Source organism: Gadus chalcogrammus, chromosome 15, assembly GCF_026213295.1.
Source record: "Gadus chalcogrammus isolate NIFS_2021 chromosome 15, NIFS_Gcha_1.0, whole genome shotgun sequence".
NCBI classification, from domain to species: domain Eukaryota; kingdom Metazoa; phylum Chordata; class Actinopteri; order Gadiformes; family Gadidae; genus Gadus; species Gadus chalcogrammus.
The window spans coordinates 770,985-795,047 of record NC_079426.1 but is presented as its reverse complement, the minus strand read 5'-3'; the positions used below and the strand labels follow the sequence as shown (position 1 = coordinate 795,047).

Genomic DNA, 24,063 nt, shown 5'->3' with positions numbered 1-24,063 from the left:
GATACACCTGTCTGTATTGAAGATGTCTCTCTCTCTCTCCCCTCTATCTCCCTCTCTCTCTCTCTCTCTCCCCCTCTCTCTCTCTCTCTCTCTCTCTCTCTCAGGGCCGCTGCATACGCTTCCACCGGGTGCAAGGGGAGGAGTCTATCCCGGTCCGGAACCTCCCCCCCTCACCAGGCGCCGCTCCGGCTCCTCCCCCCCCCCAGGCCCCTCCCCCTCCTCTCCACGCCCACTCCGCCCCCCCTCCCCCTCCTGAGCAGCAGCCCCTGGTCTCGTCCTCGGTGCCCCGCGCCAAACCGCCCACCAGGGGCCCGCGCACCACGCCCCCCCCCAGGGCCACGCCCCCCTCCAGGGCCCCCCCGCCCATGATGCCGGCCGCCCCCGGCCCCCCCCCCGCCCGCCTGCCCCCGGGGGCCCCGGGCCCGCCCCCTTCGCGACCCCCACCCAGACTCTGATTCTGTAATGCGTGGGGGGGGCAGAGAGAGGGAGGGTATTATGCGCACGGAGCTTTGTCCCCGAGCTCGTATGCGCTCATAAATACCCCACCCTCAGCGGAGTCTCCCGCTCGGAGAGAGAGAGAGAGGCCTTCTCTGGGGGAGACGGGGGCTCTCGTTGAGGAGCTCATAGTAGAACTGCAACCTGTAGAAATATTAAAATACCAAAAAAAAAAGACAGGTTGTTTACACGAGGTTTCATAGTCGCTGACTAATGCGGCCAATCGATGGTTACATGTCATACACACATATACAGAAGTGACGGAGGATGGCATTAAGAGGTGGAAGTGCATGTTTGATAGGAGTTTCTGCTATCAGTTGGGAGTTGATGCCGTTGGAATGTAATGTTGGTTTTAGAAAAGTATTTGTTTGTGGGGATGATACAGCTGGGGCTGTAAGAGTAAGTAGCAAATGGTAATCAATCTTTAAGGTTTTTGATAAGCCTTTACAGGGGGTGTACAGCATGAGTACATCGACCACTTAATCAAAAAGCAAAGAGAATCAACCACTCAAAGTAGGAAAATGTGTTTTTCAAACAGCTTTATTCAAAGAAACTATTTTTTTTTGTTTTTTTTGTAAGTGAATATAAATGCATCTTGTAACTGCAGGGCAGTTGTACCTATTTATTTCAATACAGGCCCTTGTATGCACCTGCTCTATTCAATGGGGGTTGTATAAGTTCTGAGGTCCAATAGGTAAGACAGGAGGATTCTATCATTCCATCACTTTACGGCCGTCTGTCTCCTACAGTGAGATACTCCATACTAGCTCTCCTTAATTGCATTTACTAATGACTGAAATGATGACGCATCGTTTCTGTATTAACACGCATTTTTGTCTTTAATTAAAAATGTATTTTATATTGCGAAAGTGATTATTTCAAGTAGACTGCAAAACCAATAAAATCTTGAAATATATGGATTCAGTCAAGGAATATGCAAGAAATTTTGTGTTTTCAGGCTCTCCATTTGGAGTATGTCCAACTTGGCCAAAAGCCTGAATGGAAAGAAATGAATCAACCCAAAAAAAATCAGACTGACTAATCACGCTAATAACACTTAAATTGATTCCTCAAGAAGGTTAAAATAGTGTTTTATGGAAGGTTATTCAGAAAGAAGCATTTGAGATCAATCTATTAATGACTAGAAATGAAAAACTGGTTGTTCAGGTCCAACTCAATGATTCTGGTCCATCTCTTATTCAGCATTCCTTGATTCTACTGAACCAACTCTGGTCGCTGATGACTCACAGGCTCTTTGGTTTTACTTTCCAGGATTTCTAACGGGGATAGTTCTACCAAAATGTAATAATTCTGAATCCGATTGCCTACTTTGAAATAACTTATGGTACCAAAACCTCATTATAGCATGTTTTTGACAGTAGTTCATCGATGACTTTATCTCCAATATTTTGCCAATGTCAGAGTTCATTGCTAAATTAAAGTATTAGGATTATATAAAACCAGTCAATTCTAAACTTAAGGATCAGTTGCTGACAAAGACTTTGTAACGTTTAGTTATCCATGACCAAGTAGCTGGTATTTACTGCAATGGCAATATGTTTTGCAAAACCCCGAAAAAGATAGGCTTAGTTTTTGATTTTAAACAGGGTGTTTAATTCAGCTGTTGGGAAAATATTGAACAGAGCAACAAAAAGTGTATACATTTTCCCAGTAAAAATGCAGAACTGTTTTAGATAGCTTACCCTGTAGCGCACACTCGGAAACACGGTTCAACTATTGGTCTACAGCACCATCTAGAGGTCGCATCGGGCACTGACATGAAGGCATATCTCCACTTATCCATTTACTGTGAAGGGATGCATAAATAACACTAATGATGAACAGATGCCGAGATGCCTTCTCTAGCTATCAAATGATAACACATCTATTAGCAGCTTGTTATGACAAGCCAGATTTTCAATATCACCATTTTCTATCCATAATGTCGATTCTTATAAATTCAAAAAAAATTCATTTTCGGATAGACGTTACCCAACCATAGTCCTGCATGTAGACAACATGTCCTACAGTCCGTTGGTAGAACTGAAGACAACGTAACTTTAAACCACCAATACCTGCTGTAAACATGACAGCATAAAACATATCCATTGAGAGGCCGCTCGTTCGGTGTGCGCGTGTCCGCGTTTGTCCGTGCGACGGTGTAAATTCCTCACACACGATGCATAAAAAGTCCATAAGCTTCTTCTGGGTTTCAGGTTCTCTTCTTGTTGATGTTCCTCTTCATCTTCTTCCCAGACTGCGCCCCCTTCTGGACACCCCGCACCATGCCCTTGAACTGGCCTTGCAACTTGGCCTTTTTCCTATTCCACACAAGGAGAAGACACGGGTGAGTTACCTCACGGGGGAGTTACCTCACGGGGGAGTCACCTCACGGGGGAGTCACCTCACGGGGGAGTCACCTCACGGGTGAGTCACCTCACGGGTGAGTCACCTCACGGGTGAGTTACCTCACGGGGGAGTCACCTCTCTGGGGAGTCACTCAACGGCTGCGTCAGGGAAAGGCTGTAATCTAATGGTCTCCGTACCTGCGGTTGAGCGTGGCCTTCCTCAGTGGGATGTAGGCATAGGGGTCCACCTTCCCCGTCTGCTTCACATCCCCCTTCCCCTTCTAAATAAAAACAAGACAAAAGGGTCAGGGGTCGCCTTGTCCAAAAGGGTACAATGCAGTGCTTTGTCCCAGTCCCACTGGGTGGGGCTGTGGTGTGTGGCTCACCTTGGACTTGTATTCCGCTCCTGAGTCTCTGCCTCCCCCTAGTGGTCTGTGGATGCCAGAACCTCCGGCTGAGAAGACAACGGTTAGCAGTTGAACACCCTGCCTATATTATTGATTAACCAGACTACTAATCGACTTGAATGTATCCCTGTTTTTGACCACATATTTAACACCAATGGGATCTTGAATGCGCAGTTTGCTTCTGAAAAGGCTAAACTGTTCGGGCATTCATGTCAAATAATCTTGCTTCAATAACCCTAATTTCTGAATGAATAAAATGGTCCAATGATTAGATTAACTTGTACCTTTGTATTTGGACTTGGCGTCCGTCTCCATGTCCTCGTCGAGGTCGTCCTCGTCGTACTTCCTCTTCTGTGTCTTTTTCTGCGGGAAACAGAAGATACGGTCGTTAGCAGTGGTCACACAGGAAGCCCCGCAAGGGCAGCAGGAAGTCAGCGCCGACCCCCCGCTGGGGGGCGGGATGATCACTTACTGTCCTCACGCCCGCCTCCTCCAGGATGTCCTTCAGGTCGTCCTCTGCGTCTGTGGAGAGAGGGGACGGTCAGAAGATGAAGTGTGTAAAGGCCATGAAGGGTAGGATGGTGGAGCAGCTAGTGGCTAGTGTAGCAGCTAGTGGCTAGTGTAGCAGCTAGTGGCTAGTGTAGCAGCTAGTGGCTAGTGTAGCAGCTAGTGGCTAGTGTAGCAGCTAGTGGCTAGTGTAGCAGCTAGTGGCTAGTGTAGCAGCTAGTGTAGCAGCTAGTGGCTAGTGTAGCAGCTAGTGGCTAGCGTAGCAGCTAGTGGCTAGTGTAGCAGCTAGTGGCTAGTGGACTGTGTATTAGCTAGTGGCTAGTGGACTGTGTATTAGCTAGTGGCTAGTGTAGCAGCTAGTGGCTAGTGTAGCAGCTAGTGGAGCAGCTAGTGGCTAGTGGAGCAGCTAGTGGCTAGTGTAGCAGCTAGTGGCTAGTGTAGCAGCTAGTGTAGCAGCTAGTGGCTAGTGTAGCAGCTAGTGGAGCAGCTAGTGGCTAGTGTAGCAGCTAGTGGCTAGTGTAGCAGCTAGTGTAGCAGCTAGTGTAGCAGCTAGTGGCTAGTGTAGCAGCTAGTGGCTAGTGTAGCAGCTAGTGGCTAGTGTAGCAGCTAGTGGCTAGTGTAGCAGCTAGGCTGTTTGATTCCTGGCCAAAACGCTCATTCCTTCATTCATTGCCATTCTCTTTGGATTAAAGGACCTGCTAAATGTCTATATAGTAAATAGTGTGATAAGGGCTTAGGGCTTAGGGGCCAGGTGAGGCGGGGCCAGGTGAGGCGGGGCCAGGTGAGGCGGGGCCAGGTGAGGCGGGGCCAGGTGAGGCGGGGCCAGGTGAGGCGGGGCCTGGTGAGGCGGGGCCAGGTGAGGCGGGGCCAGGTGAGGCAGGGCCAGGTGAGGCAGGGCCAGGTGAGGCAGGGCCAGGTGAGGCAGGGCCAGGTGAGGCAGGGCCAGGTGAGACAGGGCCAGGTGAGACAGGGCCAGGTGAGACAGGGCCAGGTGAGACAGGGCCAGGTGAGGCAGGGCCAGGTGTGGTCGAGGATTCATCAGCACTACCTTTAAACACTATATTTCGCTTCATTTTGAACGCATCATAAACCGCACGCTCCGGGCAGCGAAGTGGGAACCTGCGCCCGATTCTTCCTCCCCACGCCTACCTTTCTTCACGTCATCCTCTTCGTCGTCGCCGTCCTTGATGATGAGCCGTCCGTCCGTGGTCAGCTTGAAGCCGTGCAGCTCCTTGGCCCGGCTCTTCTTCTTGGGGTTGGTCGCTGTGGAGAACAAGGGACAGAAGGTCTCAGCCGGACAGGTCGGTTTGGAGCCGTCCGTGCGGCGGATGCTCTGGCGTGCGCGAGTCCTTTACCCAGAACCCTCTGGGACACGGTGGGGTCCAGGAAGTTGAGCGGCTCGTCCGCCTCGCCCTCCTTCAGCCACGCCCGGCCCTTCTGCGTCTGCTTGCCCGCGTTCTTCTGGCCCTTGCCGCCCTTCCCGCCTTCGTCGTCCGACATCTCGCTGTCCGAGTCCGCCAGGATGTCCTCGATGCTGCGGGGACACACACGCAAAGTCAGGAGGGACACAAATATATATACTAAAATAATATATATACTATGGAAAAAAAGTTAAATAATGAACGACCAATATGTCTAGGTACATAGGTCATGACACGAGTCATGTGAACGGAATCATGAAATGTGTACACGGTGAGGAAATATAAACGGTAGTGCAGTACACGACATGCCTGTTAGGTGGATCTAGGGAGAGATTCATGTCAGTAATGCAGCATAAGGGTGTGAATAAACGTGTGCTTTACTTTTGGGACTGGGGTTTGGGGGCGTCGGCCTCGCTGTCAGAGTCCTCGGGCTCCTCCTCCGCCTCCTTGCGTCTCTTGGTGCGGGCCTCCGACTTGCGGATGTTGATCAGGACCTTGTGATGCTCGACGGGCAGCATGCTCTTCACCAGCTCGAACCTGAGGCCAACACACAGCGTTCAGTCAAACCTCAGTGGACAGCGTTCGGTCTAACCTCAGTGGACAGCGTTCGGTCTAACCTCAGTGGACAGCGTTCAGTCAAACCTCAGTGGACAGCGTTCAGTCAAACCTCAGTGGACAGCGTTCAGTCAAACCTCAGTGGACAGCGTTCAGTCAAACCTCAGTGGACAGCGTTCAGTCAAACCTCAGTGGACAGCGTTCAGTCAAACCTCAGTGAGCGTTCAGTCAAACCTCAACTATATGACCAGTTACATCCAGCCTACTGATACACAGAATGCCGGATTAAACCCTACCTTTCGGTAACCATTAAACTCATCCCCTTTGTTCCTTCTATTGAGAAGTAACAAGTAGACCATGAAAGTGTGTGTACAATGACGGAATATAAAACGACAAGTATTCGCCTGGCATTGTAATTTTCTGCTAAATAAATAGAAGTTAAGTGTATGTTTGTTATCGATGGACACTCACCCAAACTTCCTGGTGAGCTTGGTGAAGATGTTCTTCAGCTTGGTGCGGAAGTGCCTCTTCATGTCGTCCTTCAGGTTGCCGATGCCGTCCATCTGACCGGGGGGTAACAGAGGGAGTGTTGAACAGGGGGGACCAATAGAAACACTGAACCTGAGCGCGGGTCAGAGCGCGGGGACGGCTTCAACGTACGATGACGGAGACGTGGGACGCCAGGGTCTTGGGGTCCATGACGAAGAGGAGCACTTTGATGAAGCCCAGGGCGGCTTTGACGATCTCTCGGGTGCTGGAGGAGAGCAGTAGGCACACGTTGTGCAGCAGCTCTTCCATGGTCGTCGTGGCGATGGAGTCTGGGCGCATGGAAACGTACCGTGAGTCACAGAGCAACGTGAACGGCCAACGGTCTGTAAAGTCTACATTCACAGTTCTAATACTCGACGTCTAGTTGATTATTAGCGCTGTAATATGGATTACCTTTGTACTCGAACACCAGGCGGGTCAAGGCCAGCACGGTGCAGGTGATCATGGTGACGGAGCCCAGGAGGCCGGCGTACACCAGAGCCAGGTACTGCTCCAGCGCGTCTGGGGTTGAGAGGAATCAACACTTCAGGACGCCTTCAAACTCATATCCCAGGCTGACCCCAAAAGGAGAAATCATTTCCTTGAACGTTATGTTAGTAATGACAGACATGCTTCTCACCCTTTGGACTGTCACAGAAGCGCACAAACGCCTTCCCGATCTCCACCAACAGGGTGTAGGCGTTCTTACGAGCGCCCACGGACGTCTCCTTGGTGCAGATGATGACCTGACGGACAAACAGAGCCGGAATAAGACCCCCTTCCAGCACTATGTGCGGCAGTGTGTGCGGTCGACATCGGGTTGTCCGCCTGTACCTCGGGCAGCAGAACGATGATGAAGTCCCGGTGCTCGTCCTCCAGACGCTTCACGATGTGCAGCAGAACCTTGAGCCTCGGCTGGAGGACAAACAGAACGGCGAGACGAGAGTTAGACAGGAAACCAGCAGCCAATATACTGTACACTCGCAGGGTTTCCCGCAGAGTTTCCCGCAGAAAATGTGTTAAGTTAGGTGGTGAGGGGGTGCACTCTTTCACAGGTGGACCATTTATGCTTATTTCCATGCAGGCTGTTGATCTATACAAAGAGAGTAAATTAAGTTTTTGGATTATTTTATACTTTTGTGTAATATTCACAATAAAAGATTTAAATAAAGGTTTTTATTTTTAGGACGGTGTAGTTAAGGCGGCAGGCCTGTGCAACTCAGGCGGGCGCCTAAGTCCTTCGGGGAAGCCTGACGTGTGTGTCCTGTGTGAGGACCTAGCTGGCGGTGACGGCGGCGTTGGGGTCGTACCCGTTTGGCGGGCGATGAGGCGTTCTTCAGGGTGTCCAGCAGCACTTGTTTGAGCGTCTCCATGTTGGCCGTGATGAAGGCCTGGCACTCGGGTCGCTCGCCACCGCACAGCTCCTCCAGCACACGGTAGGCCTTCTTCTGCATGCCTGCCTCCTTCGTCTGACACACACACACACACACACACACACACACACACACACACACACACACACATTCTTAATGACATGAAATTCACTGGGAGTCACGTCACACTCTCATAACTGAGTAGGAAGTAAACAATAAAGATCCATCGACCGTACCTCCAGGTAGGGCTTGATCAGCTCGTAGGTCTTAGTCATGTTGCCCTCGTCCACACAGGGCGCCATGGCAACCACTAGATCCATGACCGACAGCCTGGGCAGGGGGACAGGGGGGAGATCGTGAGTCGTCTACGTGAGCTGCAGGCCACAACCACGTATCTTTATCAACACAATACGCCATCACAGTAACAAGTGGCCTCAGCCTGGGCCTCAGCCTGGGCCTACCGGGTGAACTCGTTCTCCTTGTTGCCCAGTCTCTCCGTGGCCTTCTGCAGGAAGGTGCAGATCATGGCCAGGTCGGTGATGGTGAGGTACACCTTGATGGTGTCCAGGACGGCCATGCGGTAGTAGGTGGGCTCTCCGGCGGCCGGCTGCTGGCTGTACACGTTGAACAGGATGGGCAGGAAGTTCTTGGCGAAGCGACCCACCTCGGCCCGGTCCCCTTCTACAGGCAGAGGGGAGGACGGCACATGAGACCAGTACACTCTGAAGGAGACCAGTACACTCTGAAGGAGACCAGTATACTCTGAAGGATACCAGTACACTCTGAAGGAAACCAGTACACTCTGAAGGAGACCAGTACACTCTGAAGGAGACCAGTACACTCTGAAGGAGACCAGTACACTCTGAAGGAGACCAGTACACTCTGAAGGAGACCAGTACACTCTGAAGGAGACCAGTACACTCTGAAGGAAACCAGTACACTCTGAAGGAGACCAGTACACTCTGAAGGAGACCAGTACACTCTGAAGGAAACCAGTACACTCTGAAGGAGACCAGTACACTCTGAAGGAGACCAGTACACTCTGAAGGAGACCAGTACACTCTGAAGGAGACCAGTACACTCTGAAGGAGACCAGTACACTCTGAAGGAGACCAGTACACTCTGAAGGAAACCAGTACACTCTGAAGGAGACCAGTACACTCTGAAGGAGACCAGTATACTCTGAAGGAGACCAGTACACTCTGAAGGAGACCAGTACACTCTGAAGGAGACCAGTTGAGAGTGGAACAACAGGACACCTGATCTGCTTCAGCGTCCCGTGGGAACCCACCCCTGCGCAGCCGGATGAGCCCCCGGCCCTTACCCCCACCGCCCCCCCCCCGCGGCGGGGCCCTTACCCCCGCGGCGGGGCCCTTACCCCCGCGGCGGGGCCCTTACCCCCGTGGCGGGGCCCTTACCCCCGTGGGGCCCTTACCCCCGTGGCGGGGCCCTTACCCCCGTGGCGGGGCCCTTACCCGTGGAGCAGCTCTTGGTGATGGTGACTCGGAGCGCCTGGCAGAGGGTGAGCCGCAGGTCTGGCCGCTCGTTGATGGCCGTGCCCAGCCCCCGGGCCAGGCTCTTGAAGGAGGTCTGGATGTCTGTGGCGCCCGTGCAGAAGCCAGGGAGCATAGTCCATACCTGGGAGGGGGGTCAGAGCAGAGAGAGAGAGAGAGAGAGAGGGGGGGAGGTCAGAACACAGAGAGAGGGGGGCGGGGGTCAGAGCAGAGAGAGAGAGAGAGAGGGGGGGGGAGGTCAGAACACAGAGAGAGGGGGCGGGGGTCAGAGCACGCTGTCTCAACACCTCGCTCAACGCGTTGGCCCTGAGGGCCGCTCTCGTGAGGAGAGGCGATCGTGGCTACCTGCATCTGTAGCGTGTTGTAGACTTTGGCCTCCAGCTTCTCTCCGGCCTGCAGCAGCTGCTCAGCTGCGGACACACACAACCCATGGATGAGGCGACGGCCGGTGGGTAGATCAAACCCACCCGGAGCCCCCGCTCTTCATCACAGCCGGGCTTACCTCTCTGGTGGAGCGTGGTGGCCAGCGGCAGGAAGTAGGAGCTGAAGAACGCCAGCTGGGTGTTCTTTGTGTGGTCTCGGAGGATCGGCACCAGCCAGCTCCGGGGGAACTCCAGGTCGTCACTGAGGACCAGAACGCACGCAACACGGTCAACCAACGGCCCTACGCTCACGCCCAGTGGGAACAACGCGGGGAGGGTGGGGTGGGACCCCCGCTGGGACCAAGGGGACGTACTCGTAGCCCGTGATGTTCAGCGGCACGGCGCCCAGGACCACCTCGGGGCCCATGCTCTCCACCGCGCCCCCCACGGCCAGGTCCAGCTCCCCGGTGAAGGGGAAGTGGGGGGTCGGCCGCAGCGCCGCCAGGGACTGTAGGGACTGGGGGGGGGGGGGGGGGGGGCAGAACAGGAGTCAGTCTCCCACGCCACGCCTTCCACGCAGCTCGTCAGTCCACAAAGTGTTTTATTGGAGGGAAATGCTTAATAAATGCATCATGTTTTCAGACTCAATAAATAATGGTTTGAAAAATGGCGATTTCAACATTGATGGAATAGTGATTATGATTTCTTCAATAGTCGAGCGGTTGGTGTCCAGCGTACCTTCATCATGACGGGGTGCGCCCGCTTCCCCGCCACGCGGTAGAAGGAGCCGAGGGCCTGCAGGACGAACGGCCAGGAGGCGTGGTAGCGGTAGGACAGGCCCTCCTCCACGATGCTGCAGGAGGAGGAAGAGGAAGAGGAAGAGGAGGAGGAGCAGGAGGAGGAGCAGGAGGAGGAGGAAGAGGAGGAGGAAGGGAGGAGGAGGAGGAAGAGGGGGGAGAGCGGGTTAGTTGGCGTCATGATTCAGGACCGATCGCGACCGTGAGCAGCAGCAGGAGGCTGAAGCGGTCGTAGCCCCGGAACTCACCGGAACATCCTGCAGACGTAGGAGGCGTTCCCGGAGGAGGCGCTGGCGGTCACCGTGCCGATCTCCTCCATGTGAGGACCCACACACTCCGTCAGGAGGGTCTGCGCACACACACACACACACACACACACACGCACCATTATTACAATTATAACAGCCATCAGTACATGGAGCAGCTAGAAGGTACAAAGTAGGATGAGCATAACACCGAGAACACAGATAACCTACATAGAATCAAGGCCTCAAAAACAAGGATTGATCTCAAGTCGGTTGATTTAATTTGTAAATTACTTGGAAACATTTCAGTTATTTTGACACACACGCACACACACACGCAGCGTCACACACACACACCAGAACAAGACTGCGCCAAGCGTTTTTTTACCTTGAGCGTGTTGGTTGCCGCGGACACCACGGGCGTGTGGGGGGACAGGAGGCAGGTCATGGCCGCTGTGAACAGGCGGGGGAGGTGCCCCGTGTTCAGAGAACTCTGCAGGCTGAGACAGAACCAAACCCTCGTTAGTGAACGGTCATAACAGAACTACGTCTCAGTGTAAGCTAGTGATCGACCGATACTTTATTTTATTTTTCTTGCCCGGCATGATTTACAGACAGTTCAATAAATGTTCCTTTTTTAATTGACACTTGTAACATTTTATAACCAGTCATTTTTATGATGTAAATTGAGGGAGCAAAAGCAGTACCGGCTCCAAATATCGGCTCAAGAATATCGGCAGCCCGTATCGGACGTCGGCTAAGGCTGATGAAACGTAAAACCAATCCATAAGGGTCGATCCCCAGGGGGCCATGAAGAGGTGAATGTGCGTTACCCTGCCAGGTGGACGTGGGCCTTCTCCATGACAGCGAGCCAGGCCAGCAACGGCTGCAGGTCGTTCTCGCTGGGCAGGTAGTCGTACAGGGCCTGGGGGGGGCATTCAAACACAGTTTAAACCCTCCACTCCTCCCCCCGTGTGGGCTGTGGTGTGGGGCGGTGTTGCTGGGTCTCACCGTGATGATCTGGGCGTTGAGCTCCGCTGACATGGTGCTGGGGTTGGGCTTCCCGGTGAACAGCTTGTGGAAGGCCTGCATGGCACTGGCCGTCACCAGCTAAACACACACACACACCATTCGGTTTAGCATTGAGCATTGACCAGACGCTTGCACCCAAAGAGGTTTACAGTGAACGAGGCATCCTTGAGCAGTGAGCTCCACCCCTATCTGGAGTCAGACCCCGCCGCTATCTGGAGTCAGACCCCGCCCCTATCTGGAGTCAGACCCCGCCCCTATCTGGAGTCAGACCCCGCCCCTATCTGGAGTCAGACCCCGCCCCTATCTGGAGTCAGACCCCGCCCCTATCCGGAGTCAGACTCAGCCCCTATCCGGAGTCAGACTCCGCCCCTATCTGGAGTCAGACTCCGCCCCTATCTGGAGTCAGATAGGGTCATAATGAAGAAGCAGCTTCTGAATGAATCCATCTACATTTACATTTAGGGCATTTAGCAGACGCTTTTATCCAAAGCGACTTACAATAAGTACATTTGTCATAAGAATGGAGGAAGCCGTCTACAGGTTTTAACGTGCTCTCACCACGTGTCCGAGCGTCATCACGCGCAGCAGCGTCTCACAGCAGGTCTTGACCGCCCCCTGGGGGAAGGAGGGCAGCAGCTCCTTCAGGACCCCCAGCACGTGCAGTGTGGTGGTGTCCTCCTTGCTGCCTGAGAAGAAAAAACACACGCCAAAGCATGAGGTGGTCGGTCCTTCTCAAGTCACGAAAACGAATAGCGAGAGAAGAAGAGTGTGCAGATTTGTACGACAAATGTGACTTTTTGGTTCCTTCTCCTTACCCCCAGCCTGTTCCATTTCTTTGATGCAGAACTTGGCCGTTGCCATGGCCGCGGGATGATGGGATGGGGCGTTGTCTTTAAACAGGAACTCGCTCCCTCTGAGGATGGAGCACACTCCGTGCTGCGCTGCCTTGCGGACCTGGAGGAGAGGAATCAAGGGCAGGGGAATGACGAGGGCGTCACGATTCCCCTCTCTCCCGGTCTTCAGTCTTTATATTGTATTAGGTGTAGTGAGCCTTGAGGTTGTTATCCTAGACGGGCAGAGATCGATCTAATTGATTGAACAATAAGAGTTTGGCTGAGCACTGCTGTGTGGCAGAGAGCGTCAGACCTTGGGCTTCTTGTGGACAGTGAAGCTGAGCAGGCCGTGGTACGTCTGCAGGGTGGAGGGGTAGTTCCACACGGACACGTCCTGCTTCTTCAACAGGGTGGCCAGGCACGACAGCACCTGCATCACAACAGGGTCAACGTCGTAAGGGGCGTCCAGCTCAGGGGGCAGGAGCCTGGGCTACTGCAGAGTGAATACATCAACCCAACAGAGGCTCGGGCGGGCAGACGAGGGCAGCTCACCCAACGGAGGGCGGAGCCGGTCTCACAGCTGGCCTGCTGGGACATGACGTCCATCAGGGCCTTGGACGTGTCGGAATACTTGGAGACCAGCACTGGAGTAGGGACCCTGGGGACCCGATAACAACACACACACATCAAACTCTGGGATTCTGTAATCCAGTGAAGTTCATTGGATATTCTGAGGGCAGCGGTGGGAGCGAGGGTCGACCGAGGGCTGACCGTTTCATGACCAGGCAGAGGAGGTAGGCAACGGCGGCCAGGGACTCTGGGGCGTCCACAGCCTCCAGCGTGGTCATCTACAGGGCACAGGGCCAGGGCAGAGCAGGGCAGGTTAGGGTGCTCAACACCCATCCAAAAAACAACTGGCTTCAATTCCCCCAAATGAATACAAATATGATTGAATATATTAGTGTTTTAGTCTCAACAGTCTTCAAGCCCGGAAGAAGTACTCACCAGTGCAGCAAAGTATTCGGTCTCGGTCTCTTTCCCTCCTTGAGAACGGATCACCTCAGTGACAGCAGCCAGCACAGCACAGATCTGTTGTACAAACCAGGCAGCACCAATGAAGGACTCACTGCACAACGTCAAACAACTACGCCTCTTCACTGCATCGGAATTTAAAGCAAAAACCTAGCAGGTATCCGACCTAAAACCTCGTCAACACCAGTTAGAACATGTCAAAGTATCATAGCAAATGATACGAGTGTGATTGTGTATGTAACAAAAACAAACTGATTATTCAAAATCCTTATTTACCTCTTTGTGAGGGGCGGAGTTGGACTCCCAGTACCGCTGGACCTTACTGAAGGTGAGGTTGGAGCAGTCAGACAGACCACTGAGGAAAGTGCCGGAGGTCTTCTCAGTGAAGGCCAGATCGTCGTCTTCCTCCATGCGGGCTCCTCTTCGGTCACTAACATCCAGGGGTCCGACTTGCAGGTCATTGTGGAGCTTAAGAGCGTCGACTGTGAGATCACTCTTTTCTGTTGGAAGACATACCGTTTAAATTAGATGATTATCCACACAGATATTGAAAAGGAGTTCCTGGCTACAGGAATTGGAGCGTTAGATCTGCATTCCACACACAAACAATGATTTGTATTATTTGAATTATGGCCACAAATATTATACAGGACATAGATATAAGCAGATGTAGTAGTAAAAGTAATGTAATACAAAAATAATACACACACACACACACACACACACACACACACACAAACCATCAACAACTAATAATTCACCAATGAATGTGCAGACAAATACTACTCAACACATAACGTTAATGGCAATGCATGCATCGATAGCTACAACAATTAAGAAAATGGACTAGCCTAGGATAAAAGATTGAACAATCTTACAACTTAATTTGACAACTTTGTAGAGTTATTCAATGACTTTAACTACAGAAACATACATCGTCAGTACAAACACGGGTTGATCAGATCAATGTTAATTTTAGTTAGTTAATTTGCAGTGACTGCCTGGCCCACCGACCCACGTGTGATCAGGGAGGTAGAACAAGCACGGCTTACCACTCGGTCGGCTGAAAAAGCGACTTTTAGCGGCCTGACGATAACGATTTGTTTCTGGATTCGAATCGCTGCTGTGTCCTTTCTTCCATCGTTTCAGTTTGTTTGCGACCCCCGACTTGAGCTTTCCAGATTTTACCATTTTGGATGATAAAAAGTCACGCTCTCTCTGCTCTATTTTTACAGCGACTCCGTCGCTCTCCGAATACGTCACTATTATCTCACGTGTCTTCTGGTTTGTCGTCAAATCAACCGGTAGAGGGCGCTGTCCAGCAATAACTATTTGTTATGCGTTTACTAGACTGACTAGGGAGCATACATTAGCTGAACAATTTATATCTACCCTGTCATAAATTACTTCCCCCTTACGCCCCGTGCCCACTACCTCCGTCAGTTGTCCGTTGCCCATTGACTTTGAATGGGGACGGTCGCGCAATGCATTGTGGATCCGTCAGTTGACTTGGAGCGTTCGCCACCGTCAAAAAGTTGAAAAATGTTCAACTTTTTCAGCAGCGACGGATCCGTCATCCAATCAGATCGCGTATGCAAATTTAAGCACTGTGACGCGACTCGGGCTCTGACGATACTGGAAAGCGGGAAAGCGGGTAATCTTGCCTCGCAACAAGCATGAAGAAGCGGGAAGAACCCGGCGAACCGATTTGATTGGCTGACGGATGCATCTGCAAAGACTACTCCCCCATCCGTCAGCCACGCCTTCTGACGTCCGTTGACTGACGGTGCAGTGGGCACGAGGCGTTATGTGTTTGGTAGCGCATTTGATCTGCAGACCTCTATCAAACGATGATCGCTCTACAGAATCACCCGATTGTACTACTTGCCCCATGTACATTGCAAGACAACGGGGAGCATATTTTGATACTGTATTATAACGTATTTATTGGAGATTTCAGGGGTTCAGTAGTAGGGTTGAGTTTACGTCTTAACCAAGTGGCTTTACTAAAACATATTTTCAACCTAACTTTGCACAGCAGCACTCGACACGTTTTCTGCAGGAAATACATTTCTAGTTATTTTGATGCAACAACCCCCGCACATATACAGCTCAAAATAATAATACAATACGAAAATAAATTAGGTAAATTTACATGTTTTATTCACAATTCAGTTTTGCACAAGTAGCATCTTGGTATAATATACCCCATGGTAGGCCTACATACAAAGTTGAGCATAACATCTTTAAATGCAGCAATTGTGAAATAAATAAAAAATAAATTCAGCAACATACTTGAGAAAGTATACCACATTATTCACTTAAAAAAATCGAAATATACAATTGTGAAATACAGCATGTTCACTCTTAATCTATTTTACATATTTACATGGTCAAATGTCAAATTGAGATGGTGTTTAATGCATTGTTTATTCTAAACACTTCTCAATTCAACATACAGAACGTATAAATAAACCTACAGAAAACCGGACACCCACCATGTTGTGTCAATGATAACACAGGGACAGAAAAGCAGAACAAGAAGGAGGGCACGTGTGAACAAATAATAATTTCAAGCCAGCTCAGTGAAGTGGTGAGGCCTTATGTTGAAAATGACAAGCATAAGAATCTCCCAATTCTACCATTTCAACGACAATATTGTTCAGTGCTTTTTTTTTTTACACCTATTTTAGTTTGGAGAAAAGGAAAGATATAAAAAGGACAATTACAAAAAGAAAAGAAAGATAAACCACTTTGAATACAAAAATGTACACAAAAGTTTGCTGCATCCACTGCTGGAATATAAATGCACCTTTATGATAATCCTCAGCCTGGCCTCTTGTCTTCCAGCCATCATCTCTGCCATCCACCCCCCCCCGCCCCCCCTAACACAGCCCTCCTCAGGTAAGGCTAAGTTATGTTTCCACGTTGACGCAACACAATGACCACAAAGTCACTTCACGACTTCACAGTCGTGAACCTGTTTTGGTTCTGCGTCAGGTTTTAGTGAGCGGACCAATCACAGCCCTCGCTGCTGCGTCGCCTCGACACAAGGTTAACATTTTTACGAGGCGCACGTCAGGCCCTTGCGGGGTACACAAAGAGGGTCCGCAAGGACGTAAGGGTCCTCTAACCCCCTCGCTCTGCGTCAATGTGGAACCATAGCTAGGCCTTTAGCCGCTGGTGACCGCAGGGGGTTGGTTGACGATCACCTGGACGACAAAGTCCTTCTGGATCTTGGTGTCCTGTAGCCGGGTCTTGTCGGTGAGCAGCTTCCCAGAGAAGAACCACCGCTGGTGGGACACGTCGATCTCGTGCTGCGCCTGCAGCCTCCCCTTCAGCTCCCAGATGGAGTCGGCCATTGTGGCCGTCACACGCAGGTCCTTGCCTGGGGAAGATGGAAGAAAAATAGGCTTTAACGACTGGTTTACCACTCAGACATCGGACTGAAAGGCAGTCTATTATCAACATATACTCATAAGTGAGGCTGTAAACAATCAAAGCAAAGCCAAGAAAATGTTAATTTATGAGTACATATTTACATCTCAGGGTGTTGATTTTCATCTCTTGGATATGTATTACTTTTTTTGCAATGCTTGGTTGTTGTGTCAGTGTAAAAATTATATTTCACATTCACATTCCACAAGAGACAGGATAGGACGTCTCAGCCCAGTGTGTTCTACTGAGTGTGTTCTACTGAGTGTGTTCTACTGAGCCCAGTGTGTTCTACTGAGTGTGTTCTACTGAGCCCAGTGTGTTCTACTGAGTGTGTTCTACTGAGCCCAGTGTGTTCTACTGAGCCCAGTGTGTTCTACTGAGCCCAGTGTGTTCTCCTGAGTGTGTTCTCCTGAGTGTGTTCTCCTGAGTGTGTTCTACTGAGTGTGTTCTACTGAGTGTGTTCTACTGAGTGCGTTCTCCTGAGTGCGTTCTCCTGAGCCCAGTGTGTTCTACTGAGTGTGTTCTACTGAGCCCAGTGTGTTCTACTGAGTGTGTTCTACTGAGTGTGTTCTACTGAGTGTGTTCTACTGAGTGTGTTCTACTGAGTGTGTTCTCCTGAGTGTGTTCTACTGAGTGTGTTCTACTGAGCCCAGTGTGTTCTACTGAGTGTGTTCTACTGAGTGTGTTCTACTGAGTGTGTTCTACTGAGTGTGTTCTACTGAGTGTGTTCTACTGAGTGTGTTCTACTGAGTGTGTTCTCCTGAGTGTGTTCTCCTGAGTGTGTTCTACTGAGTGTGTTCTACTGAGTGTGTTCTACTGAGTGTGTTCTACTGAGTGTGTTCTACTGAGTGTGTTCTCCTGAGTGTGTTCTCCTGAGTGTGTTCTACTGAGTGTGTTCTACTGAGTGTGTTCTACTGAGTGTGTTCTACTGAGTGTGTTCTACTGAGTGTGTTCTCCTGAGTGTGTTCTCCTGAGTGTGTTCTACTGAGTGTGTTCTACTGAGTGTGTTCTACTGAGTGTGTTCTACTGAGTGTGTTCTACTGAGTGTGTTCTACTGAGTGTGTTTTACTGAGTGTGTTCTACTGAGTGTGTTCTACTGAGTGTGTTCTACTGAGTGTGTTCTACTGAATGTGTTCTACTGAGCCCAGTGTGTTCTACTGAGTGTGTTCTACTGAGCCCAGTGTGTTCTACTGAGTGTGTTCTACTGAGCCCAGTGTGTTCTACTGAGCCCAGTGTGTTCTACTGAGCCCAGTGTGTTCTCCTGAGCCCAGTGGGTTCTCCTGAGCCCAGTGGGTTCTCCTGAGCCCAGTGCGTTCTCCTGAGCCCAGTGTGTTCTCCTGAGCCCAGTGGGTTCTACTGAGTGTGTTCTCCTGAGCCCAGTGGGTTCTCCTGAGCCCAGTGCGTTCTCCTGATGGTATTAATGAGTGGTGCCCCGGGTCCAGACAGATAACGAGGGCGTTTCCTACCGCTGGACAGCCGAACCCGGAGCTGGAACTCCTGTTTGGGCGGGGGGGCCGGGGCGGGGGTCTCTGAGGCAGGGGACAGGTCTTTGCTGCAGGTGGTTTCTGTGAGGAGGTTGACGGGGAGGGCGAGTGTGTACGCGGGCAGCTGGTAGCGGTTGCCCAGCTCATCGTAGCTCTCTGTGAGGGAACCTGCAGAGGGGGAAGAGGAGAAGGGTGACATCGCAGCCGGTGCCAACAGTCCGTCAGCTTTTTCATATTATTTATATTTATATGAAGTTATCAACTTTGGACTCGGGAAGGTGGCAACAGTAAAAGATGAACTTGAACATCCAATCAGGATGGCGGATTTACCCATCCAACCCTCTCTCTGCCATGTCCCTATGGTACCCATCCATCCCATCGAGACGGAGGGCCTGGTGACAGTTGCGTAACTATGGCGAGATTAATCTGAACACAACCAATATGCACAGGTCTTTGCCAACAGTCAATTGACATTTTGAAAATCCTGGTTGAGATTTGTGTGTGTGTGTGTGTGTGTGTGTGTGTGTGTGTGTGTGTGTGTGTGTGTGTGTGTGTGTGTGTGTGTGTGTGTGTGTGTGTGTGTGTGTGTGTGTGTGTGTGTGTGTGTGTGTGTGTGTGCGCCATCAAGACGGATGGCCTGGTTACAGTTGCGTAACTACGGCAAGATTAATCTCAACACAACCAATAAACACAGGTTTTTGCCAACAGTCCGTGCGTGTGCGTGTGCGTGTGCGTGCGTGCGTGGGTGCGTGCGTGTGCGTGCGTGCGTGCGTGCGCGTACCATGGGGCAGGGTAATACAGGCTCCGTCCACGATGGCCTGGGCCAGCCCCAGGTCGTTGCACTCCACGGCCAGCGCCGCCGCCCTGAGGGCGTCCCAGATCTCCTTCCTGCCGTCGAAGGCCGGCGCCGTGTCCCAGAACTCGTCCCTCTTGCCCCGCAGCTGGCCCTCCGTCATCGGGACCTCACTCTTCCACGGTGGGCCCTCCCTCCTCAGGGGCTCGTTCCGGCCTGAAGGGAGGGGGTCAGAGAGGTCCAGGAGGTCATGAGAGCCGTCCCGACTCAGGCGGTGACCTTCAACCCCAGACCTCGACCAACCACAGTCCGTCGTTTGAGGGAGTGGTAGTAAGTACATCATGATGATATCCCACAGCGATAAGGCCTCACATTCTGTCTGGTCTTTATTGTTTCCAGTGGTCCTGCTCACAGATTTAGGCTAACCCAGGGTAAACGCAGTTAGGTGGATTACTAGGATTTGTACGATCTAAAAGGTAATTCTGTAAATATGTTATTTTTCACCTTCCTATGTGATGAAACCCGTGTGAAAGGGATAACAGAAGGAAGGAGGAAGAACTGGAACCTAGCCGTGTTCAATCTCATTCTCCAGGTAAGAATATAAAGCAAGTCAAGACCCAGCCAGACATAAGACCCAGAGATGCTTTGAGAGCAATCTCTCAGCACAGCACACCCAGTAAGGTCACTTTGATCCACAATAAAGACATTATTTATAGTGCAGCAGCAGTGGATTAATCCAGTGACCGGCTCTCCTGGGTGTGAGTGGCTGCACAACAATCCCATGCTGCTGGATTATAGGCCATAATCAGGTTCCACACAACAGAACGGAGCTGCGCTGCCGCCCGTGAGACGTGGGTAGGGGGGATAAGCTCGGGTTGGAGAAGTAGGTGAAGGGGGAGAACAAAGCACTCCGGGAGGACATGCATCTGTGTGCTAAGGCTTAACCATCAGAGGGAGAACTACGACCAGATGAATCTCACAGAATGGGGAATAGCTTTGTTTTGGTAGACTGAAGCACATATGTGGTCAAATCTGTTAAAGGTTACAACAAAACATTTTAGAGAGTTAAATTATTCTCCCATGGCAAATTGTTATTTTCTTAGATTAAATGACTGCTCCATGTCCAGTTTAAAGGGTTGCGTTGGCTCCAGGGATTGCGTTCATGTGAGGTGTTCTGCCAGCCATTCCGGATGACTAACATATCAGGAATATGCAATCCTCCCACGGTTGTGGGAGGAATCAATCCCTCCCTGAGAGGCGGAGAGCCACACTAAGTCAATGTGGTTGAAGAACACGCAGGTAGCTTTCATAGAGCTGGAGAAATGAGCGGATAAACTGGTTACCTCTCACTGACGGAAAATAATAATTCCCTCCGGCTCGAGAAACATTGAATGGAGGACTAAATATAGTCATTCAGATGTCATGCCTTCTCGAGTTGAGACGTCACCATAGTTATGATCATAACAACCATGATTGGTATCCTGGATACATCGAAATCAACCGCAGGATCAGGATATAAAGCCCCTGGTATAAATAGGTCTACCTCCAGGAAAATGGTACCACTTTCAATATCTGCAACTACATTGCAGAATTGTGATAGCATTACTTTAGGTCCAACCCTTTTCCCATTATTTAAACAGGAAGTCTCGATGAGATAAGAAACTATTTTGCAAGAAAGCCCTGTGTAGATTTAAAAAAATCCAAAATCAAAGGAACAACAGGAGTTTAGTCCACATTTTGGCAGCAGACCTCATGTGATGAATGAATGCCGACAGCAACAAATGTATCGTCCATTAAGGATACCCAACTCTTATCCATAGATCACATCAAAATAAAGGATATACTGTAAGTCTGTGTGCTGCCATACTGCCGGACATGAGGAGCAAAGCTCCTAATAATTATCTAAGAATCACCTCAATGGGTATCCAAGTATCACTTAACTAACACTTAATAACTAACTGGATATCAAAGGTAAGTTAAGTGGATTCAGGAGGCAAAGGCTGAAAGAAACAATTGTCATTTTCTTCAAATATGAAAAAAAAAAAAAAGCCAGAGGAAAATGCAAATAATCTGCATACAGTAAAATCCAATATTAAACAATACTAAGACTATCAAATCCAAACACGCTTTACATTTTATCTGATCAGAATCTGAATTATGTACCATCAAAATCTGATGGGCACAGACGTCCCGTCTGAACACAAACTACTTACATTTCAGTGACCTTAAGCCCTTAAAGGGTCGGTCTGCAGCCTGATGGTATCTGTAGTCCCTGGAGGTCGTCACTCCCATGGCCGAGGCGTAACGTCAATTCAAAACAGCTGCAAAAACCGCTCTGTACTCCAGGCCGGTGAACCACACTGCTGTCAACAACACTGGTGACCAACAACACTGTCCTGACTGTAGCCAAACAAGTTAGCTTCACCGCTAAGAGGCTGATTAAGACCAAGAGCTCAGGCTAACGGGCTAAATCCTCAAGGTGCGGCACCTTGAGCTGGAGGTTGTCTGCCTCGTAGTACTTCCCTGGTTCATTAAGACGTATCCTCTTTTACCCACTCTCATAACAAGAACCATCCAAAAGCCTTCCTAAAAAATACAACAACTTCAGGTCAGTGGGGACGAGAGACGACACAAGTCTAATTTGAGTGTCCCTGTACAGAAGATGGAGCCGTTACTCAAGATCCTAATCCTGCTCTATTTAAAGTCCTGTGCTAGAAATGCCCCCAGGCAGTATGGAACCCCTATTAATAGACATAAACCTTTTTCTGGATGAATACATGCAGCTGGAAGCTGCGCCCCCCACAAGCCATCCTCAGTTTCAAAGCTTTGAGGACTGCCTTTGTTGGCAGGATGGGGCAGAAAGGGAAAGGAGGAATTGTATGTGTTGAAGTTGTCTTTGAAATGCAAAATGGATTTTGGAAGATGAAAGCACCTTTGTATGAAAATGGACCACTCCATTCAGTTATTGGAGAAAGAGAATTGGTCAAATAGCCTAAATATATTTGTGTGTACCAGTATATTCAGAAAGAGACTAAACAGGACACTTTGATGTACCCAACACATACTTAAACACAGTTTACTGTTAATAGCAAGGATATGCCACAGATTCTGTATCAACACAAATCATTTTAAGAATTGCATCCCCCAAACCCATCATCATGGTCTCTGTCCGTGGGGTCAAGGGGATAACGGTTGCTATGCATCGGTTGCAGACGGAGATCTTTAAATAAAGCTTGGGTCTGGGTTCGTCCTAATTACAGGTACGGCTGCTAATCCAGAAAGCCTGAAACTTTTTACACCTGCAGGCAACCAGAGTTAATGACAGCCACAGAGACAATTCAGTTCAATGAAACTGCATCGTAACGCTTCGGGGCTAGACCACAAACATACTGGTTATGGCGTAAAAATATACCTCACGATTGCTACTTGACTTAATTTGCTTTACTTTATTGATTTTCGGTCAGGTTGGACGCATTCTGCTGTGCCGTATTTGCAGCACAGCACATGATAGTTGAACCTCATCTAAACTAATCTAATCTAATCCAATCAAATGTGTTCTTGGAGCAGCGGGTTGAACACAGGCTGACGGTGTCCTTCACACACATGGGCCCAAGGTGTGTCTTACCGCCACTCTTTTTGTTGCGGGTCGCGCTGCCCGTGGTGCCCCGTCCATCCATCTGGTTTCTCCCAACACAGCCCCCCATGACAGTGCCTAAACCCCCACATACCAGAGAGAGAAAGTCCTGAAATCCATTTAATCACACATACAAACGCTGACGATCATATAATGAGGTGAAAGCATTTTAATAATGGCAAACCAACCCTGTCGTAAAAGTGCCCAGTGAGTGATAATTGTGACAGCTCAGCACTTGTCGTTCGGGTCGGGATGCTATGTTTACGTCACGTGTAAATCCATCTGACATGGGATGATCTTCTCGTTCGGGTCCCTTGTGATTTTTTTATGGACTACAGCTCACTGCAATACTCTTACTTGCATTGCAAAACGGTTTACAAAATACATCTCTATTTAATGAAACCAAATCAAATCGGACAAATAAATTATAACTTCTGTGAAATAAATTCACCGAAACTAAACGATTAATTTACAATCTCTTTAATCTTACCTGAGATCCAGTCTGCTATGTTATGCATTCTTGTGCAGTTTGCTTGCCACATCCGAACTTGCTTCAATTCTTAAGTGTCCGGCTCCGCGGAGCACCAGCGTGAAGAGAGCTGCAGCCAGTCCTCTGACGCCCAATGGTTGGCTAGTCTCTACCGGGACGCTCCGTTTAATAGAACCAACGTTGACCAAACGTGCAACAACATACAAAACTTGCAGTCTTTTATCCTTTACCAACTCCTTACATTAGGATTGTAAGGGGTTATTTTACAATCCTACGCTCATTCGATGATTTCGTCTGTAGGTCTCTACAGATCTGAAATTAAATCCCCAACTACCTCTGGGTACGCATGCGCAAATCTAAACCAATTCACAGTGTGCAAACATGATGGTGGTGGAATGTTGTCCTAAAGTCGTGAGTGTTGGCCTACATTCTAACTAATATTGGAAATGTCAACGCTTTATTATGCATGGCATGCCATGTTACTCGTGTTTTGGTTGGCAAATCTCCTGATTTCTTTCTAAGATTGGTAAATAGCCTTTACATAACTTTTGACGTTTGGTCTTTCAATACCCGCTAGTGAATATTAGCAAGTTTAAATGTAGAAAAATAAATTAAAGAGTTAGTCATAACCTTTTACTTCCATCCCAGTCATTTGCTTATTAGTTTGAAGATGGTGGGCCGCTTGCACACGCCTGAAATGCCAGTTACTGCCCTCTGCTGGACGACTGAAGATTGACGCGTCAAGTTAGTTTTAAAAAAAAATATATATCTATAT

The 24,063-nt window shown here is 49.8% G+C and overlaps 3 protein-coding genes across 4 annotated transcripts in view; 1 reads left to right on the top strand and 2 right to left on the bottom strand.

The window, feature by feature from the left end:
* Positions 1 to 2,868, top strand: part of antxr1d (ANTXR cell adhesion molecule 1d) — a 29,332-nt gene extending 26,464 nt beyond the window's left edge. The window contains exon 18 of the mRNA XM_056609065.1: positions 105 to 2,868. Within this exon, the coding sequence (XP_056465040.1) occupies positions 105 to 455 (351 nt within the window). The 3' untranslated portion in view covers positions 456 to 2,868. The remainder of the gene's footprint in view (positions 1 to 104) is intronic.
* rrp12 (ribosomal RNA processing 12 homolog) lies at positions 1,100 to 15,024 on the bottom strand. Its single transcript, XM_056609062.1, has 33 exons — positions 14,502 to 15,024; positions 13,726 to 13,949; positions 13,423 to 13,506; positions 13,189 to 13,265; positions 12,970 to 13,075; positions 12,731 to 12,847; positions 12,400 to 12,538; positions 12,143 to 12,270; positions 11,564 to 11,662; positions 11,386 to 11,477; positions 10,941 to 11,052; positions 10,556 to 10,656; positions 10,249 to 10,363; positions 9,885 to 10,027; positions 9,651 to 9,772; positions 9,494 to 9,558; positions 9,110 to 9,272; positions 8,096 to 8,315; positions 7,871 to 7,964; positions 7,572 to 7,730; positions 7,096 to 7,176; positions 6,902 to 7,007; positions 6,676 to 6,783; positions 6,394 to 6,551; positions 6,205 to 6,296; positions 5,560 to 5,715; positions 5,113 to 5,291; positions 4,907 to 5,020; positions 3,723 to 3,772; positions 3,535 to 3,613; positions 3,230 to 3,297; positions 3,042 to 3,124; positions 1,100 to 2,816 (listed from the first exon to the last, which is right to left on the bottom strand). The coding sequence occupies exons 1-33, from the start codon at positions 14,638 to 14,640 to the stop codon at positions 2,708 to 2,710; spliced, it is 3,882 nt and encodes a 1,293-aa protein (XP_056465037.1). The 5' UTR covers positions 14,641 to 15,024; the 3' UTR covers positions 1,100 to 2,707.
* Positions 15,025 to 15,353: 329 nt separating this feature from the next.
* On the bottom strand, positions 15,354 to 23,958 carry ubtd1a (ubiquitin domain containing 1a). 2 transcript variants are annotated; one of them, XM_056609078.1, is made up of 5 exons: positions 23,289 to 23,958; positions 22,790 to 22,876; positions 19,153 to 19,380; positions 18,354 to 18,539; positions 15,359 to 16,837 (listed from the first exon to the last, which is right to left on the bottom strand). In XM_056609078.1, the coding sequence occupies exons 1-5, from the start codon at positions 23,338 to 23,340 to the stop codon at positions 16,623 to 16,625; spliced, it is 768 nt and encodes a 255-aa protein (XP_056465053.1). In that variant the 5' UTR covers positions 23,341 to 23,958; the 3' UTR covers positions 15,359 to 16,622. The 2 variants fall into 2 exon arrangements, with proteins under 2 accessions (XP_056465054.1, XP_056465053.1); XM_056609079.1 differs by lacking the exons at positions 22,790 to 22,876; positions 23,289 to 23,958 and adding an exon at positions 21,378 to 22,779 and having other exon boundaries at positions 15,354 to 16,837.
* Positions 23,959 to 24,063: the final 105 nt, after the last annotated feature.